General features: G+C 38.9%; 1 protein-coding gene across 9 annotated transcripts in view; it reads right to left on the reverse strand.

Annotated features, from left to right (window-relative positions):
* LOC127802054 (protein DWD HYPERSENSITIVE TO UV-B 1) overlaps positions 1-19,269 on the reverse strand; it is a 60,820-nt gene extending 41,551 nt beyond the window's left edge. For 5 of the 9 annotated variants that reach the window (XM_052337709.1, XM_052337711.1, XM_052337707.1 and 2 more), the window contains exons 1-3: positions 18,947-19,269; positions 18,503-18,569; positions 9,500-9,753 (exon numbers count right to left, since the gene is read on the reverse strand). In XM_052337709.1, coding sequence (XP_052193669.1) covers positions 9,500-9,753; positions 18,503-18,569; positions 18,947-19,008 — 383 coding nt within the window. In that variant the 5' untranslated portion in view covers positions 19,009-19,269. The other 4 variants (XM_052337708.1, XM_052337712.1, XM_052337713.1 and 1 more) reach the window with 4 other exon arrangements.
* Between the last annotated feature and the right edge of the window lie 2,770 nt (positions 19,270-22,039).

Raw genomic sequence — 22,039 nt, forward strand, 5'->3', positions numbered from 1 at the left:
AGCCCGAGAAATCCCAACATCATCAAGCTTCTCTGACCAGATGTCCCGCTCGTTATCCCAACACCAACGAAGCGGCACTTTCCAACTGGGGGGAGGCTCGATCACATTCCATCGGGACTCGAAGTCCACCTTATTTTGAAGCTTTTGGAAGAGGGGGGGTAGACCTACGATTCTTTGAAGTGTAAAAAAGACTCCCATTCGTTCTACCCTTCTCAACCTATAGAAACAACCAAACAACTCGACGGAATGAGGTACTTGGATCATATAGCAAAGAACAGTAAAACCAACCAACTGAGCCCAACCGTTAGGATGAAGTTGCGTTGAAACAATACAATGGTAATCAAGCCACTCCATACCAAAGTTAGACAAAGGAAAATGAAGACCTGCTCTTAGAGAAGCTAAGTAAACCCCGAAACTATGTCCTCCTACCAGGGTAGTACTTGTCTCCTCAAGCGTAGGGAGCCTAATATGGTGGTCGATGGGAATTTGTAAACGAGACTGGATCCCGACTAGTTCCCTCTCCTTCACCGAGGATCGTCATAAAAGAGATATATATACACTGGGAGCAGAAGGCGGAGGGGGTATAGCATTCTTAAAACGGCCCATGTCGAGCGCTCAAATCCCAAAACAAAAAGACAAGCACGCATGCGTCAGGTGGACTAGAGCTCTTATGGATGGGGTCACACAAATGTAAAGCTGATGATGAGACCCATGGATGAGGGTCACGCAAGGGTAAGGTTGAGACCCATAGATAAGGGTCATGCAATGGTCAAGTTGAGACCCATGGATGAGGGTCACGCAGTGGTGAGGCTGACGAAGAGACCCATGGATGAGGGTCACAGAAGGTAACGACCAACGAATGCATCATAAATGAGGGTCACCCGGGGTAGGACCGCTAATGACAACTATGGGTGAAGTCACTAGGGGGTGAAGATATCAAGAAGTCCCTATGGATGAAGGTCTGTCAGGGGTGACACAAGACCATGGATGAGGAAGTATACCGTGTAGAAATTTGGAATGCCAAGAGAGTTCTTATAGGAGAGTGGTTAGAGCAATGGTCAAATGAAGGGCCAAGGTTTCCTTTTATAATGGTCCCTAGGAGACATTGTGGGAAAAGATAACTACGAGAGATGTGAAGATGGATACAAAAAAGTTTACTTAAAATGACCTCTTGAAAATAGGGTCAGTGCAAGCGAAATACTCTTCCTCCTAGGGCACCTGACAGAAAGAGTAGGGAGCAATTGTTATGTTTGAAAAAATATTGAACTAAATAAAAAATGGGTCATGCTATTTGTACATCATTTATGTACATTTTAGGCTACACAAGACACATAAATGACACAAATACCCCTCGCCTCACTGTGCCTCACCATCTTGGGTGAGTGCATTTTAGACATTGGTACATCATTATGTAGCTTAAGGTGTACACAATGATGTACCAATAGCATTTTCCATAAAAAATAGTAAAGAGGAAGAAATGCCACGTGGCAGCCCGAGGAAGCGCCACGTGGCAAGCTAGCCATGGGTGGCCCCAGGCCACCCGGGGGGCTGCCACCCGAGTGGGGGTTACTCGGGGGTGGCAGAAGGGTGCACCCCCAAGTGCCACTTGGCAGGCGAGGACAAGGCGCGGCCCCCCACGCTTGGCCGCGCACCACGCGGTAGACTAGTGGGGGGCACCCTCATGCAAAGCCCCGCCCCCAAGTGGGGGCACTCGAGGGTAAGGCATCCCCGAGTGACTGCCACTCGGGGTGTCCCGCCTTAGCGCGTGGGGCCACCCACAGCAAGTCTACGCGTACGACCCCGCACGCATGGCCCCGTGCGCCCTCGCGTGCACAACCCTTTGCGCCCGCACCCATGTTATTGCCCACACTTGCGCACACTCCCAAGTGGGTCATCCAAAGTAGCACTCTCGCGCCAACAACTCCAAGAGATTCGATTAAAACTACCCCCGCGTGACTCGGTCAAAGCCCCTCCAAGATTCTTGCCAAACAGAACAGGCCACTCGACACATGGATGCCCCTCTCATCGCTGTAAAATAGGGGGTCTCTTCCCCTCATTCGGTATGCAATCTCTCACTCTCATACTTACCTTTTGTCTTCAAGCATTTCATTTCTATGAGAGTCTAACTTAAGCATCGGAGGGTCTACGCCGGGATTCTCACCCGCGCCCCTAACCGATTTTCTTTCCAACAGGTCATCTATCGTTGTTGCTCCCCCGAGAGAGTCATCCATCCCCCGAGTGAGTCATCCATCGCTCAGATAAGCCATACGTGGGTCATCCATCAGCAATTTCCCATCTACAATTTTATTGTTGTAACCGTGCAACAACAATATCAAAGATGAAAAATATCAAGAGCCTCGATCCACTAGTTACGTTAACGTTCCTAACAAAGAAGCCAATGCGACATATTGTCAGAACTCTGTTTTCTGACAAGGAATTCTCAGCAATTCAATGGAGAATTGTGGAGAATTGAAGTACAGTCGAGAGAATAGAGGGAGAGAACTGAGAGGGAAAGAAACCGAAATAGAATTGGGAGGGAAAATGAATCTGTATTTACTCATTCATTCCTCAATTAAGCCGCGGCCCTAGCTTATATAGCCAACCTTGGCGCCACAATTTGGTTTTACATTTGAATTGTAACAACTTCTACTCTCCTATTATAATAGTGCCATCATCCTAACTACTCTTCTGTTATTACCTGAATACCCTCCCTTAGCCAACAGATTATGACAACTGCCCCCGGTTAGAGACTCTACTTGTCCTCAAGTAGGTTAGAGTAAGCCGGCGGCCCAGGGAAACTGCTGAAGCAGATCCGGCAAATACTCCCATGTATTATTCTCGAGGTGGAGGTTTGACCAACAAACCAACACCTATGTGATGGGAGCTCAATGTTTGTAGATGATTCTCCTTCCAACAATTGTTGTAGGTTCTGCCTCTTGCTGGCTACTCTGGGCTGTGCGAGGTAGGGTAGGACTCACTGGATTATTGCCATGGGAAGGTTTTAGAAGGGACACATGAAATACCGGGGGAATAAAAGACTCCCCCGAAAGCTGTAACTTGTATGCAGCCTTACCCACCTTTCTAATTACTTCGTAAGGGCCATAAAACTTTGGGCTGAGTTTGTTTACTTTGTGGGGCGCTATGGTCTTCAATTGTACTGGTTGTAGCTTCAAATATACTCTGTTCCCCACCTCAAACGCCTTCTCACTCTTGTTTTTATCCCCAAACTGTTTCATCCGGTTATGTGCTCCAGTTAACTCCTACTTGAGTGTTTGTAACATTTGTTGTCTTTGGGCAAGGTAATCATCCACTGTGGTCACGGGATTATGGCTCTTTTCCCCTAAGGGCAGAATCGGTGGTTGGTACCCGAAGAGTGCTTCAAATGGGGTCCTTTTCAGGGAGGAGTGATAACTGGTGTTGTACCACCATTGTACGAGAGAGAGCCATGTATGCCACCCTGTAGGATACATTAAACAAACACACCTGAGATAGGTTTCTACGCATTGATTTACTCTTTCGGTTTGCCCATTTGTTTCGGGGTGATAAGAGGAAGACATGTGGAGCTGTGTTCCCAAGGACCGCATGAGCTCCTTCCATAGCAAGCTGGTAAAGATCTTATCTCAATCGGAAACAATCACCTAAGGCATACCGTGTAACTTACTTACCTGGTCAAGAAATAATCTGGCCACTTCTTGAGCAGTAAACAGATGAGTTAAGCTAATGAAGTGAGCATATTTGGTGAACCTATCAACCATCACGAGCACACAATCTTTCCCTTCCAATTTTGGCAAACCTTCTATAAAATCCATATTGATATTGGTCCAAGCTTGCTCAGGTATCGGTAGAGGTTGCAAGAGTCCCGGAGGGTGTATGTTTTCATGTTTGCATCTGCTGCAAATGTCACATACCTTGACATATTCCTTTACCGTTTTCTTGAGTCCCGGCCAGTAAAAGACTTGCTTCACCCGGTTGTAGGTATTTAGCTCCCCTGAATGGCCACCCACAGGAGAGTCATGGAGAGCCCTTAGCACTCTCCTCCTTAAAGGTTCATCTTCTCTAATTACCAGCCTATCTTTATGTCTGATCATTCCATTTTTGAGAGTAAAACCCGGTCTACTATTAGGGTCAATGGTGAGCTGCTCCAGCAACTGCTTTACCCACTCACCTTGGTCATAGCTGGAGGTTACTTCCAGGAACCAGTCGGGTGTTAAGGCAATAATAGCTGCTGCTCCCCCTTCTTCCAAACACCTTGACAACGCATCTATAGCTTTATTTTTGTATCCCCTTCGGTATTGAATTATGTAATCAAGCCCCATTAACTTCGACATCCCTTTCCTCTGAAGATGGGTGTGAAGTTTTTGTTGCAGCAAGAATTTAAGGCTTTTGTGATCTGTTTTTATGATAAATCTTCCCCCTTCTAAGTAGTGTCTCCATTTCTCCACTGCTATTAGGACAACCAAGAGTTCCTTGTCATAAACGCTTAGACCCGAATGTTTGGGAGCTAAGGCTTGGCTGATGAAGGCTAGGGGACGGCCTCCTTGTGTCAATACTGCTCCCACACCAAAATCACTCGCATCCGTCTCTAGAACAAAGGGTTGGCTGAAATCCGGAAGACCCAGCGTGGGCACCTTACTCATAGCCACTTTCAGTTTGTCGAAGGCTTCTTCCGCTCTAGTGTCCCAGTGAAACCCATCCTTTTTAAGTAATTCCGTCAAAGGCTTACTAATTAGGCCATAATCCTTCACAAATTGCCTATAGTACCCCATAAGGCCCAAGAATCCCCTCAAGGCCTTGGCACTGGTAGGTCGCGGCCAAGCAAGCATTGCTGCAACTTTTCCAAGATCAGTACTTACTCTTGCACCTAAGATGATATGGCTTAGTTCAACTTGGGATTGTGCGAAGGCATACTTAGACTTCTTAATGTACAACTTGTTGGGCCTGAGGACTTGTAGAGTAAGCCGTAAGTGCTCTAGATGCTGCGTTATGGTAGGACTGTACACAAGGATGTCATCAAAGAATACTAAGATGAATTGTCGGAGATATGGTTCAAATATTTGGTTCCTGAGGGCTTGGAAGGTGGCTAGCGCATTGGTTAATCCGAAAGGCATTACCAAAAATTCGTAGTGCCCTTGATGGGTTCTAAAGGCGGTTTTATGTCTATCATTGGGGTGCATGCGAATTTGATGATATCCGGATTGGAGGTCAAGTTTAGAAAAAACCTTGGCCCCATGTAGTTCATCCAACAGATCTTCGATAATAGGTATAGGAAATTTGTTTTTAATGGTAAGGGAGTTGAGTTGGTGATAATCAATGCAAAATCTCCAACTACCATCTTTTTTCTTAACTAAAAGCAAAGGTGATGCACAGGGGCTGGTGCTGGGTCGAATGGTAAAGGAGTGTAACATCTCTCTAGCCATCCTTTCTATTTCTACTTTTTGTTTTGGAGGATATCGGTAGGATCGGAGGTTGACTGGTTCGACATTAGGCTTCAAATTAATGGTATGGTCTATAGGTCTTGGGGGTGGTAGAGCCTTTGGTTCCTCAAACAAGTCCCCAAACTCAACTAGAAGTAAATTAAGTAAGTCTAGTTCAATTACCTCCCAAGAAGTATGAGTTGCCTCTGTAGAATGTAATGATGATGGCTCTCCTCGGCCGTTGTCTTCCTCCACTTCCCAGGTCTGTATTGAGAATAGTTGTGCCACCTTGCCCCATTTGTTCTTAAGCAATTTGTGCAGCTTCTTACATGTAATCATATGGTAGGTCCCTACTTTGGCATTACCCATGAGGGTCATCCTCTTACCTCCCTTTTCAAATGTGACCTCCATCTTATTGAAATCAAAACAGATGGGACTAACTTCCCTCATCCAATCCACGCCTAAAATCATATCACACCCTCCTAATTTGAGCAGGCGCATATCAGCCTCAAATTCCTCCCCCTGCATTTGCCAACAAAAGCCCACACAAGCGGATTTGCACAACACCTTTTGTCCGTTAGCCACTGTGACTGATAGGGGATGTGTTCCTGCGAGGCTGCATTTTAGTTTCCTGGCAATAGCTTCGTCTAGGAAGCTATGAGTGCTCCCACTATCTATGAGGATCATCAGGCTATTTCTCCTTGCCTTGCCTTCCACCTTAATGATCTTGTTGGTGGTAACGCCCCTGAGAGCATGTAAGGAGATTTCCACCTTCTCCTCTCCTCCTTCCTCCTCCTGATAACCTTCCTCTTCGTCCTCCTCACCTTCTTCCTCCGTTCCTTCCAATAGCAGTAGTTGTCGTTTACATTGGTGGCCAATTGTATACTTGTCCCCACAACGAAAGCATAGGCCGACCAGTCTCCTCTGTTCTCTCAAATTCCCCACTGTTGATTGAGGGGGTGCGGATATAGCCAATCCCTTGCTGCTCTATCCCCAAACTCCTCCTTCCTTGGTGCCCCCTCGATTGTTTTGTTGTGGAGGCATCATTTGCCAACCTCTATTCACCCCTTTTTGCTTGCGGGCCAGTGCTTCTACACCATCATCTCCTGTAGTCGAGCACACTCCATGGCCTGTTGGACAGTCAGGGGTCGAAACATTTTTACGGTAGGTCGGATCTCTTTGTTCAAGTCACTGATGAAGCTTGAGACAAAGTGTCCCTCAGTGAGAGTTGGGTTCGAGATCAACATGAGAGCCTTCAATTCTTCAAACCTCTGTTGATAAGCTTGCACTGATCCCCTTTGTCGGAGCTTATTAAACTCCTTTACAATGTTCGTCATACCTTTTTCCCCGAATCTTCCACACAGTCCTTTCGCAAATTCTTCCCACCGGCATTCCTCTTGTCCACCCCTCCAGCTTTGGTACCAAGCGTTGCTCACATCATTCAAGTAAGTTGTTGCTAACGACACCCTCTGTTGCTCAGCCACATTGTATAAGCTAAAAACCTTCTTGCATCGTCTCATCCACCATTGAGGATTGTTGCCTTCAAATAGAGGAATCTCCATCTTAGGCATCATCAAACCGATCGGATTTGATCTGTTTGTAGTGCCTTGTCTCCTCGTTCCTCCGTTTGCCTTCGACATCGGTTGCTCAATTGCTATGTCCGCAGATTCCTTTGATCTTAAATGACCCCCCCTGATCATTGAGAATTGGTTTCGACTGTCCTCTTGGAGGAAACTTAGGTGAGATCCCCCTGATCAGCATTTGGTCTCGGAGAGCCTGAGTATGCTCCCGCATCTGATCCTCCAGACGTGTGGTTTGCACTCTACTCTCCTCGCGCCACACATTAACTGCTCTATCGATCCTCCGTTCCACTACATTTTCCAGTGTCTCCATCCTATTCTGCATTTCGAAAACGGTGAACGATACTTGTTGGAGATGTGCCTCCATCTATTTCATCCTTGTTCCATCTGCCATGGCCCAATCCAATCGCCCAAGAATTACTCTGATACCAAATTGTCAGAACTCTATTTTCTGACAAGGAATTCTCAGCAATTCAATGGAGAATTGCGGAGAATTGAAGTACAGTCGAGAGAATAGAGGGAGAAAACTGAGAGGGAAAGAAACCGAAATAGAATTGGGAGGGAAAATGAATCTGTATTTACTCATTCATTCCTCAATTAGGCCACGGCCCTGGCTTATATAGCCAGCCTTGGCGCCACCATTTGGTTTTACATTTGAATTTGTTGAAGTTTGCCTCAAGTTTTGTCCTAGAAGATAGTAGAACCGGAAGGAGTATAAAAGAGTAGTTTTGGATGAAGAAATTAGGCAGCTAGGGGTTAAGTGTAATTAGTACATTTTGTTGGGGTTAATATGTAATTTCCCCAAGTTAGTTAGTTGCCTAAGTGTGTTTGCCTCCTCTATAAATAAGAGGGCAAGGTAGCAGTCTAATAACTCCTCTCTCTTGTCAAGTTCTCTATTTCTATTGTGAGTATTCTTTGTTCTAGAGAAAGTGAGGCATGTGTATTGTGTTCTTGAGTTTTCTTGGAGTGAATAAGGGTTGTACTTGAGCGATAGGGTTGAGAGAGAGCTTGGATTTTGTACTGATCTTCTGTCTGGAAATAAAGGCTGCTCTTGGTGGGTGTTTGAAGGCTGGATGTAGGATTGCCAAAGGCATTTCGAACCAGGATAAATCTGCGCCTAATGCTGTTTGGTTTGATCTTTTAAATTCAGTTATTTTCTTTTCTGTTGTTCAGTTTTATGTTCTTACATTTACATTGCATCCGAGAATGTTTAAGAGGGTTTATGTGAGGGTTTTCTCGCCTAAGGGTGTAATCTAAGAGTCCTAAGGTTAACAGAATTGTAACAACTTCTACTCTCTTATTACAATAGTGCCATCATCCTAACTACTCTTCTGTTATTACCCGAATACCCTCCCTTAGCCGACGGACTATGACACATATACCTCTTGAGACCATGAGAAATTACAACCTGATACATTTTTCATTGCCACTGTGAGAAGTTAGAGATAGAACTCCAACCTGAAAAGCTAACTTAACAGGTGGAGGGATCCTCCTCCTTATATATAGCCCAGGTCTCCCTTATGAAGGCGATGTGGGATTCTCAACACTCCCCCCCACGTCGAAACTTCTCCAGTAACTGATACATGCCCAGGTGATCGGGCAAGGTACTAGTCCATGACCACGACAACCAAGGGTTAACTCTGATACCATGTGAGAAGTTAGAGATAGAACTCCAACCTGAAAAGCTAACTTAACAAGTGGAGGGATCTTCCTCCTTATATATAGCTCAGGTCTCCCTTGTGGAGACGATGTGGGATTCTCAACAGCCACCAAATTGAGAGTTCTAAAAATAGCAAATTATCAAAAGATTTTCCCACTAAAAAGCAGGACTGATGTTAAGGGATCAAGTCCAAGGGCAATTAATGAGGGCAGTAGCTATTTCCTTGCAAGAAGGAGATGCCTTATTAGTTCTTCTCCCCTTCCTACCTATGGTGAAACTTAGGGCTCATTAGAAAGAACCCCATGATCTCTTGCACCAAGTACTGGAAAAGAATTCTTATTGCTTACCAAACTTTAACAAACTAGAGGGTATTTATAATAACCCTGACCAACAATTTAGGAAATAAACCCAATAAGGAGAATAAACTAAATAGGAAACTAACTATTCCTATTTAGTTTTAGGAAATACCCAAATGAGGAGAATCAACTAATAGGAAACTAATTTATTTAGTTTTAGGAAAAAACAGCAAATCAACTAGATAAGGAGACTTTCTTAGTTTTAGGACACCTCTAGTGCACATGGATCGGCTACTTTGTTGGCTTGGCTGCTGTAAGGTTAATAACAACTAATCATTCTATTTCATTCTCACTGACATTTGAAGACATGAATCAATACTGTTAAGTGCTAAATGATAGAAACATTAGAACCTTTTTTTCAGCAATTAAAATTATTAATTGCCACCCGAAGTAACTGTAAATACCAAGACCATACTTTTTAGCACCAAAAAGGTAATAAAATGTAATGACTCAATCTAGGGATATCCAACTAAAAGCATCAGTACATACCCCAAAAAGTCCTTTCCAAAGGGCAAATCCAAGAGATCAACAACTCGAAGTTTTTGTTTGATTGCACGTAACAACAATAAAACACGCTCCCCATTCAGGTTACATGATGACTCATGAAGTATATCAACTTCATCAATCTCAGAAGAGTCAATTTCCAGAAATATATCAAGAAGTGGAAGAAAATCAGCATCTTTCAGGTCATCCAAGAAAACCACAAGTCTACAAAGCTGGTGGCGGGCTTTCCTAACTGCAGCCTGATTAAAAATAAACAAAACATCATCTTAGAACCACAATACAGAAATCCTTTTTCTTTTACTTGTGCTTAAAAGTTAGGGAGTTAAAAAGTGGAGGTCTTCATTTTTTTTTTTTTTGGAATATTTAGAACTAGCAACACCAAAGTACACAAGAGATGGGAGGCCTAAAGAGGATAAAAATTACTTATTAAGATGAGATGCTATAGGATGGATGGGTTTTCTTTAAGATACAAAGGACATACTTGCAGCAAAATAAAACATCATATGGGCACCCAGGCACGGTGAATTCGAAAAAAAATATCAGGCACATACACTTTGTGACAAGCTAAAAATATATATTTAATATTTATATAATATAAATTCTATGTAAATATAATGAAAGTGCAATATAACAAAATCAAAAATTAAGAAGCCACAATTTTCATACTTCAAATATAAACATATCATTCATGTAATAATTTAATGCCATAAGAAATGATAAACTTCATTGAGGACAAAACAAACACTTCTTTCCAACTCTATAAATAACATATCCAAATACTAGCAATGTGTCCAACAAATAATATATCAGACACTCTAGACAGCATATCCAACACATTTACATTGCATGTTGCATAAGAATATGTGTGTTAACTATTAGTAAAGTGCCCTTGCTTTCTAGTCATTAACTCTTTACTGCTATCCCGTGACCGCTTTCATTAACAATTTTCTTTCATGGATTAATCTAAGGTAAGTTGCCCCCAAACCCCCCAAGGTTTAATTCCGGTGAGTCTCAATATATTGCTTGTTTTTCTTCAACCTTTGACTTGCAGGAAGTTTTTAGATTTTGAGAAGACTCATCAATCATGATTGCATATACACACATGTAAGGCCCCTTGATTTCAGATTAGGATCTTCCCCTCTTTTTTTGATCCTTTTTTTGTTTCTGGTGTCTCATCTTCGCCTCCCTCGCTCCCTCAAACTAATGCTGTTTGAAAAAGAAAATTACTGGAACCTCCAAGGATACTTTAAAACCACATGGAGACTAGGGGAAATTTACTCATCAATCTATTATTGATTTTTTGTCAGTAGACAACTTCACTTATGACAATATTCGTGTCCGAAGGATTTTGAGTTCTTTAAAAAAAATCCATTTCAGGATAGAAAATGTTATAATGCACAAGTCATTGATAGCCTAAAGAATCTCTTTTGTGGCTCCTATGAAGAGAGTGGTGTTAGGACCCTAGTCCTAACTAATGTTTTCTTTGAAGATTGAATTGAAATTGAGGGAGAAATAGGAAGAAGTGGGGGGAGAAACAGACAGAATAATAGGGAGAAAGCTGATAGAAATAAGGAAGAAACAGTAAGAACTCGAGAGAAAGTAAGAACTTTAACTCTGATCATTCCTATTCCCGTAATGAGGGCTATAATATACAAAGCTATTACATAGTAGTTACCACTCCCCCACTACCAATAACTGCTCCTAAAACACTCTATAACCTCCTAAATCACTTCATAACTGATAATAATCTGCTACAAAAATAAATTACCCAACTGATCTTGGTCGTTACATTCTCTTCCCCTTAAAAGATTTCTTGTCCCCAAGAAATCTTAGTAACTAGACCAATATTTCTTCATCCGATCCCTTCTTTCACTACCTGATTCATCCTTAGATTGTAGGGTGTAGAATCCTTGATCTTCATGTAGCAATCATGCCAGTTAGTTTTAGCAGTAAGTATTATGGCAGCCTCATGATCTTCCATCATCTTTTGAAACACATCAAGGTTCTCTTGTACAGTTGGCTTCAATAGTTCCTTCTGCACCCTCCTTGACTTTTAAGTCCAGTTGGATTCAACATTTACAGACTCCAACCATGCCTTAAAAGCATATTTTGCTTCCTGTTTGCTGGCGTACACCTAAGGTTCATCTTCCACAGATTTCTCCTCCAATGGTGTCCCATTGACTTGTCCAGCAACCTCTATTTCTCTCCTGGCATTTTGAATTGCCTGATTTATTGCCGGTAATTTATCCACTTCTTGCAAATCGGAGGTCTTAGGTAGGCTGGAATCGGTTCTGCAGTAAATCTTGAATAAAGATCCATTGGTATACTGACCTGAAACTTAATTGAAATCAAATCCAATAAGTCGTCCAACTTTTGGTTGATGTTAGCAAAACCTTTTTCGAATGTTTTCTCCAATGACTGCACAATATCTCTAGTGGTCATATTCTCTTCCCAACAACGACCCATTTTCTCTTGAATCTGCTGCCAACCCAACTCCATGGCATCCAACCTCGCCTCCATGTGCTTTGCATGGGTCTCTTATGCCACTTCCTTAGTCGAATCCTTTTAACTTCACTCTGAACAGCAACTGTAACTGCTTCCAATAATCAGTAATTGCCTCTGAAACTGCTTCCAGAAACCACCTTGTTCTGCTTGCCTTCAGAGTCTTGATAGAAAACACCTAGATCCAACCAAAAACCAAACTGCTTTGATACCAATTGTCAGAACCCTAGTCCTAACTAATGTTTTCTTTTAAGATTGAATTGAAATTGAGGGAGACATAGGAAGAAGTGGGGGGAGAAATAGACAGAATAATAAGGAGAAAACCTACAGAAATAAGGGAGAAACAGTAAGAACTCGAGAGAAAGTAAGAACTGTAATTTTGATCATTCCTATTCCCATAATGAGGGCTATAGCTTAATACATAAAGCTATTACAGAGCAGTTACCACTCCCCCACTACCAATAATTGCTCCTAAAACACTCCATAACCTCCTAAATCACTCTATAACTGATAATAACCTAAAAATACAATTAATAACTAACTCCTCCTGCAAAATAAAATAATCAGCTGCAAAAATAAATTACCCAACTGATCCTGGTCGTGACAAGTGGATGGAATGGAATAAATATCTAAAAGATGAGGTAGAGAAAGATCAAGAAAAATTTGTGATGCACGAGTAGTTTTTTTTTTTTTTTGGTTCTTAGTATTTTTTTTATTAGTAGTCACATGACTAGCATGTGACTTTTAAAATAGATAGATTCCTAAGATCAGATGGACTCCTTTGTGATCAAGGATTAAGATCTACTATAGCTGTAACCTTAGTATAAATAGTCTTTTAAGAGACTTTGTAGGCACATTTTTTATTCTATTTCAACTTAAGGATTAGCTAAACCCTAATTTTAAGATCACTGTTCCTAAATTGATCTTACATTATTTTTGCCCAATTTTTACACTTGTTTCTGCTGATCCCTGCTCCCATATTGCATCAATTTGTTAAGAGATACTTAGGTATAATGTTAGTTATAAAGGCCTTGCAAAGAATAAGGCTATAGACGGAAAAATAATTGTCAAAGGTGTGCCTAGGTGCAAGGCACACACCAGCGCAGCTCTGTGCACCTCATCACCACTGAGGCCTGCGCCATGCTTGAGGCATTGCCTAGGCACACAAGGTGCGCACCTCAAGCAACACTCAAGGCATATGAGGTGCATGGCTTGTATATATGTATATTAAAACCCTATTTCTTAGATCTTATTTCTTATTAATTTGGTTGCGTATTCTTGTATATCAATGAGAGGTGAACCTAGCGGTGTAAGCTAGAGGTCTATCAAATCCCACATTCACCGTTGGGATCCTTTGGTAGTGATGTTCACTCACTGGAGAACTACTCACGTCTATATTATGTTTTTTTTCTTCTTTCTTATAATTTCTTTTGCAATTTAAAAGAAACTAATTATTTGTTGTAATTGTTTTTTCGCTATGCATTATACTCTTTTTTTTTTCTTTCTTCCAATTTCTTGCTAAGAAACAAATGTTTATTGTGTGCTCTCTCTCTCTAATTTTTTTTGCAATTTAGAAAAAACTAATCGCAGTAGAAACTAATTGTTTTTTCTGTAATTGTTTTTCTTGTGTGTTTTGCTATAATTGTTTTTCTTTCTTCTAATTGCAAAAGAAATTAGAAGAAACTAATTGTTTTCCTATAATTGTTTTTTTGCAATGTGTTCTGATATAATTTTTTCTTTTCTCTAATCTCTTTTGTAGTTAGAAGAAACTAATTGCAAAATAAACAAATTGTTTTTCTACAATAATATTAGTTGTTCTTACAAGGTTGGTCATTGGTCATTTATGATTTTATGAGTTTGCATCTATCTCCTTATAGGTACATATTGAAAACAATAGTGTATAAGTATTGTGTAAACATTTTGAATAAATGTGTGCTTCATGTGTTTGAGGCTCGCACTTTGCCTTGTGCCCCTCACCTAGGCCTCAAGTACTAATTTGAGACTTAGTGTGCCTAGCGCCTTTGACAACTATGGACATAAATGACAAACAAAAACAAGCTAGAATTCATGTAACCAACCTCATATAGTGGGATTAAGGCTTCATATATTGTTGTTTAACTTTTCAAGTAATGTTATCTTCTATAACAACCAAAAGAATAACCAATCTCAAGATGAAAAAGAAATGTTGTAGTATATAAAATTCAAAGTTGGAACATAAGCCTTGTTCTAGAAGAAACCTCTATGGCTTGACATCGACTCAAATGCGTCACCAACTTGGGAAGAACAACAAGCAGTAGGTCATAAAAATAACTCAACCTATATTTTTTTCCATATGGCTGAATGTTTTATGATGAATAAGTTTTTTAAAGGGTAATGAAGCCAACTTCACTTACATTTTGATTATACTAGAAAACACATATATCCACATATATAGTGAAAGATGCCTTTATTGTACAAAGATGGGGAGAGTAACTTTGTCGTGACCCCAAGAATATAATAGTAATTGTATATTACATGAATTAGGAGCAGTTATTTGTAGTGGAGTATTATTTATAGTTATGAAGTAGAGGAGAAATATTGGAGTAGTGGTAACTGCTCTGTAAAATTGTTTGATAGCTTTATATATAAAGCTATACCACAGTGCCGATATTATTTAGAATCAAGAAATTATTGAAAGTTTCTCTCATTTTCTCTCTATATATTCTCAGTTCTTCTCCCTACTTTCTCCCTAACTTCTTTCATTTCTTTCTATTCTCTGTTTCCCTCTTATCTTCTCGTTTTTTTCTCCCTAAATCTTCTAATTTCTCCCTCTCTTTCTTCTTTCATGACTGTCAACTAGAAATCCTAAATTCAAAACCTAGAGTCCTAACAATTTGATATCAGAGCAGTTGATTCTTGACTATATATTCAAGCGATTCCTAGACGCAATTTCAGAGGCAGATTTAGGCGATTTCAAAGGCAAGCAGTGGAGATGGAAGAAGGAATCGGATGAAACAATTGGAAGCAAGGATGGACAATCTAGAACTAGGCTTACTGCAAACTCAGGAGGAGGTGAGTAGCTACATGGCAGAAAGTGCTACAACAAGAGAAAGTGTACAGACATTAGAGAAAGGAATCAAGGAAGATTTTGCTAATTTTGGCCAAAAGCTAGACCAGAGTTGTTAAAGGCCTAGGAAGCACTAAGGGGCAAAGGATGTTGGAGCCTGAGGTGCATGCATAGTGGATACTAGGTGCATGCTAACTAAAAAAAAAAAAAAAACATATGTCCTACTTAAAGAATAGGGTATACAATTGGTCCTAACTCTTAATAACATATTCACAAGCATGTTATAAAGAAAATTAAAAAATTTAACATATACTAACTAAAAAAAATATTAAAACAAATTATATACCTGTAAATTTCAGCAAAGTACATCCCATCATATTTCAGCAACCCACATATAAACATCACAAAAGTTAAAAATTTTGTAAGAAATTTTAAAATCTATTATTGGCATATATATATATATATTATGTATATGAAATAAAAAGAACAATAAAAAATGCCAAAATATGCAATTTAAAAGTCTTTAAGTCAACTCAAATTAATCTTAAACAATTTATAGGTTTAAAATTCTAATTAAAAATAACTAATTATGCATTTTAAATAATCTAAAAAGCATCCTCATCATCAAGATCAAACATTTCTATATTTTCATCATTAGAAGCGTCATCTTCAATATCCTTTTCTTCCACATCATCTCCCTCTCCATCTTCATCAATTTCAATTGGAGTATTTGAAGTAGTAGTCCTTTTACTCATTTTCAAATTTGGAGTTGAAACAATTGTTATTGTTGTTGGAATCTCAAAAGTTTCCTTTTCCCATTAGAATTCTATTAGATATAGTTAATTTTTAAAAAAGTTACAGCAATAAATACTAACCCTAACCAGTAAAAAAAACTAAATAAAGTAATAAACAATAAATATAAACCCTAAAAATAATTAAAAAAAGCTAGGCGCGCCTAAGCTCAAGGCTGTGCCTAAGGGCCTGGTGAGCCTGGCTGGTCTGCGCCCACTTGGGAGAATTCAAGGCACTAAAGGTGTGCCTAGGTGTGCCTTGCACATAAGCGTGCCTTTAATAACACTAAGCTGGACAACTTTTTGAATGAGATTTCAAAGATGCTTCAAGTCAGTCTACCAGTGGAATTTCCTTCAAGTTCCACTACAGAACCGTTTCCAGCAGGAGCTGGAATCCTGCCTAATGCCTCCAATTTGCAAATAGCTGAAGAATTACCTGACTTGGATCAGCCAAATCAAGATGTCAATAAAGGAATGGCAGTTGCCGAAAAAGTCACTGCGACAACATTGGAGGAGAAATCTATTGAAGATGAATGGTTCAAGGTGATAGAGCAACCTGTAAAGCATGAAGATTTGTTCAAAAGCTACTTGGTGGATCTTCAAAAGAAGAAGAAGGAAACAGCTCAGGAGGAGCAAAGGAGGATATAGATGGAACAATTGATGCAGACTAAACGACAGAACCGTGATTCGTTTAGGAAGATGATGGAAGAGCAGGTGGCTGACAAAATACTTACTGCTAAAACTCAATGGAGTGTTTATTGCATGAAGGTCAAGGAAATCACTAGAACTTTTGTTTCAAAATACAAATCAATTGGAGAAGAGAGATTAGACAAGGAGATCTTTGAGGATCACATCTTACAATTGTACGAAAAGCAAAAGAAAAGGAACATAAGAGAGAAGAAGAAAAGGCCAAGAAGGATAAAGAAAAAGAGGAAAAAGATATGGTGAAGGAACAGTCTAAGAAGGATGAATCAAATGGTGAAAGTAGGGATTGGATAAAGAAATATTGGTCTAGTTATTGAGATTTCTTGGGAACAAGAAATCTCTCAAGGAGGGGGGAATTGTCACGACCCTAAGGATATAATAGTAATTGTGTATTACATTGAATTAGGAATAGTTATTTGAAGTAGAGTATTATTTACAGTTATGAAGTAGTGGAAAAGTAGTGGAGTAGTGGTAACCGCTCTGTAAAACTGTTGGATAACTTTATATATAAAACTATACCACAATGTCGATATTATTCAGAATCAAGAAATTATTGAAAGTTTCTCTCATTTTCTCTCTATATATTCTATGTTCTTCTCCCTACTTTCTCCCTAACTTCTCTCATTTCTTTCTATTCTCTATTTCCCTTTGATCTTCTCTCTGTTTTCTCCCTAAATCTTCTCATTTCTCACTCTCTTTCTTTCTTCTTTCATGACTGTCAACTAGAAATCCTAAATTCAAAACCTAGGGTCCTGACATTTACGATGGTTGAGTCTTTTACATATTGTCTTTTACATTTACGATGGTTGAGTCTTTTACCTAGCTTCAGTTTTTGTTTAGTCTCTTAATAGGAAAAGGATTTTCCAAACCCTAGTAGAAATAGCATTACTAGAACTTATTAGTAGATGGAATAATTGTTGCAATTTTCACTAAGCATTTATGCCTTCTTTGAATTGTGTTATGCAATTCTAACCCTAGGTGTGATGCCTACAGAACCCCAGATGTTGATGCCTAGAAGATACTCTAATATTTCAATTTCAGGTTCCTATTTTCGCAAACCTAGTTTGAGACCTGTTTTTAGCACCTAAAATTCATCTTTTCAACCTTGTTTTACCTCTAAACTGCCAACCAACCCATTACAATCACAACCCTAGCCTTTTCAACAAATTTCCAAATAAGACTCTAATCAGCCAGTAAAATTCAGAATGGCAGACTGTCCTGCATCAGATGGTAACAAACTCCAGAATTAATTAAACCTATGATTTGCAGGTAGTTGGAGGCATCTGTGTTTTAATTTCCAGAGTTAAGTCCTATAAAACTATGTTGAGGATTCCTCACCATAAAAGAAAAAAAATATAAAAATATAAACAAAATTCCTTCTTCTGATTTATCTCAAATATATTTGATAATTTACTCTTAGTACTCATAAGGGCATATATTTATTGCACTAGCATTTATCACTCACCTTATTCTTGCTATGTCTTTATCCTCATTTAAATATTGCTGCAATTGCATTTTGTATCACGTAGTAATATCATATTTTATGTCAAAGTTTTATATTTGTCAACTACATTCATATTTTTTGTTTAAGGACATAATTGAATCCCCACCTCACCCAACCAAGGTCCTCTTCACAATCTTCAACCTATTAAACTATTTTGGAGGGCCATAGTTCCTAGAATCAGAAAATCCAAACTTAGCATAGCATTCCATCACCAACCAATATGCATAGTCTTCGAACAAACCAAAGAATAACTTTAGAGTGCAGCAACTTTGTGGCTGGAACTTTTTCGCTCACTTCTTGTCAATAGGAAGTACATCCAGCTAAGTTTATAGAGACAGGCCACTCAGACCAACACAGGCCTCATTATGCATGCCCTAATATATGCTGTACAGCCATAACAAATGGTTGATAATAAAAGGGAAAAGTACAGTCTGACAAACCCTGAAGAAAGCTGAGAGAAGTGTTCTGTTAGGTAGCACCCCATGCCTCCTGCAACGATCGATATACCTGGACACCGACAAAAATGACAGTAGTTAAATCAAATAGGGAAAAAAACGGCATTATTAACATGTTAATCGAAAAGCAAAAAGCTAAAGCATATGGTAACAAGTCTAAAACCTCATCAAATTGTTATATAAAGTTATCCATCAATAGATAAAACGTTCGCAACACAGTTTCAGAATTCCCTCGCTTGCATTCAGAAATTGGCAAGGAGCACGGCCTCAAAATGTCAAATATTCATCACTCTTCGATATAAGCCTTACCTTCCGGCTACTCGGATTCTCTCTTTCTTTCCTTCTCCAATTGACTACCAATCAACGACTAGCAAGGAACTGAAACCATTGAATTTTTCTTTGAAGAACGAAAATTAAACAAAGAGTTACCACTGTTGAAAGCGGGGCAGAAACCTGGAATCCTCAATTGATCCAGGAACACAATTGTCCATGGCGACGTTTATCCAATCGTTCTACCACTCGGTGATCGAGGCTCTCTCCCCCTCTCTTCTCTATGCGCTCGCGATTCAATAGAAACAAACCCTAATTTCTCCCATCGATACATAAATTACACATGAACGCGTACACCCTGCACAAACACGACGATCGAGCACGAAAGAGAAACTGTCGCAGAACAGGATGCGAACGGATTGAGATTCGAGTGAGACGCAATTTATAGCCTCCATGCGAAGAAATGGAGCCGTTACGACGGTATTAAGCCGACATGGAGTGGATTGAAGAGAGTATGTTGAATATGGGCCTTGTAAGGACAGTTTGGGCCGCTTTTCAATTAATGTCCCATGGGATAGGTAACGGAAAGCCCAGTTCAAGTTACAAAACTAAGCACCCGTGTCTCCTAGATTTGTCAATAGGGCCCGATACTGTAGCCCCCGGGCAGCTCACCCTCGCCCACCAGCCTAGGGCCTTGTTGGGACTAGGTCGGCCCACCAGTCTAGGGCCGGGACTAGGTATATTCACCCTCAAATGGAACTAACACTTAAAGCCCGTTTGATTGCAACTATGGAATTTACATAGAAAGAAAATAAGTTATAGGCAATCAATTGCCTAGAATTTATTTACATGAAAATTATGAAGTAGAAGTGTTTGATTGAATTTTGTTTTCTATATAATTTTCTCCCCAAACCCACCTATGTCTTCTCCCTGCCTTCTTCTATCTCTCTCTCTCTCTCCCCTGCCTCCCAAACCCAGTTCTTCACCCTGCCATTTTCCATCGCTGCCATCGCTGGAGAACGGAGAGATCCAATAGCACCAGACCATGCTGCCCTGTCTTTTCTCATCGCCGCCATCGCTACTTTCTCCCATGGTCGCCATCGCTGGAGCAAGCATCGTCGCCATCGCTGCCTTCTCCCATGGCCGCCATCGTTGGAGCAAGCATCGCCGCCTTCTCCCATGGCCGCCATCGCTGGAGCAAGCACCACCGCCATCGTTGCCTTCTTCCATCGCCGTCATTGCTGGAGCCTTTTCCCATCGCCACCATCGTTGCCTTCGTGGTAAGCTACTCATCTCTCTCTCTTTCTCCCTCATTCCCAAACCCAATTCTTCTCCCTGCCTCCCCCCATCGCCACCAACGCCAGTTGCAACCGCCATCGTCGCTGCTGTCATCTTCGTTGCCCATCGTCGATGGCCAATCTTCACTAGCCATGGCTACCATCGCCGATCGCCTTTCCCCTCCTCCTCGCGACTGCACTTCCCCTTTTCTTCTCCTTCGTGCTTCAGCTTTTTTTCTTCTTCTTCCCTGGAATTTCTTTTCCCAGCCCCCCCTAAGAATTGATTTTCCAACAAAAGTGAGAATTGGGGGTCACGCGATCAAAAATGAGAATTGAAATTACCTAAAAAACATTGCTAATCAAACACCACCAAAACTATAATTTACATGGAAAATAGCTATTTTTCATGAAAAATATGGCCAATCAAACAAGCCTTTAGAATTTGATTAAATTACTTAAAATTTAATTTTAGTTAATAATTACTTAAAAAATAAAAATCACCTCACCCTCTTGAACAATGAATTATATGAAAATAAACTTTAAATGCTCGTACAATACACAATTTTTATAAAAAAATTAAAAAAATTTAATTATTTTTATAAAAAATATGTGTAATAATTGCACATTTTTTTATGATAAATATGTACAATTAAACACACTCTTAGTGAGCAGCACTTCAATTAAATTAAAATAATTAAATTAAATCGATCAAAATTATTAATTCAATTCAATTTAAACTGCAGATTAGTTGCTTTTAATTTTTAAGTTTTAACAACTTTAGTTATTTTAATTTAATTCAATTTTTCTATTAAAAATAAATAAAATAACTGAATTGACCGAAATATTAAAAATAAAATTAATTTTGCATTTTAGTTTTTCAATTTTATCATATTTTTCGATTAATTTGATTTGAAAATTTATATGGTCAATTCGATTTAATTTTTAATATAAATTTAATCTATTTAATTTAATCAATTCAATAGAGTCGAATGTCCTCGCTGTCATTATAAAAGTTACCAAATAATTGGGTCATTTGTGAGACATAATGGGATGACTCAATTGGTTGCTTCCAGAATCCCAGTATCATTAAATTAATTTATATATATATTAAATTAGTAAATACAACATTAATGTTATATTTAACTAATTAAACTTAAAATCTCATATACCATTAGATTATCTATTTCAAATTTTTAAATATATCTAGGAGTAATTTTACTATGATATATGGAAACATCTCAAAATTGTCATTTTTGTGTTTCTGAAATATTTCATGTACTAAAATATCAAGAAACAAAAAAAAAAAAAAAAATCTAAATGATTTTTACAATTTCTAAAATATTTTAGTACAATTTCGTAATATTACAAAAATATTAAAAACGCATTTCTATTTCAAAATTTTTAATTTTTTTAAAATATAATGAAATTTATATTTAATTTTATATTAAATAATATTTTTTTATATTAAAAACATTATTTACAAAAAAAAAGATCTATATTATTTACCTACTCATTTTTTGTGTTTTGAGTTTTTTCACTTTTTTAAAAAATATTATTTCTTTATTTTTATTTCATATCATTTTTTTTTTCTTCGTTGACAATGGAAAACTATAAAGTATAAAGTATAGACATGAATTTAATAATATTTTATGTATTAATTTTACATGTTTGGATTAGAGTTCTAGAAAAAGATAACAAGCATGGAAAGAAAAAGTAAAAAAAGTCCTCCAATCACCAGACAAGATATGTCTACAAATTAAGCTGTAAATTAAGCTGTTAAATTCACTCTCAGAAGAAAACCTGAACCCTAAAGAGAGATGTAAATGAAGCTCCAATGAATCTCATTCTTATTTTAAATAGGATGAAGATATAAATATATTCATATTTTGTGACACCATAAATTTTTAAAACGTTTTATTAAATATTTTTATTTTAAAAAATAAAATTATTAAATATTTTTAATTTAAATTAAATA

Source organism: Diospyros lotus, chromosome 5 (assembly GCF_014633365.1).
Source record: "Diospyros lotus cultivar Yz01 chromosome 5, ASM1463336v1, whole genome shotgun sequence".
In the NCBI taxonomy this organism is placed as follows: Eukaryota; Viridiplantae; Streptophyta; class Magnoliopsida; order Ericales; family Ebenaceae; genus Diospyros; species Diospyros lotus.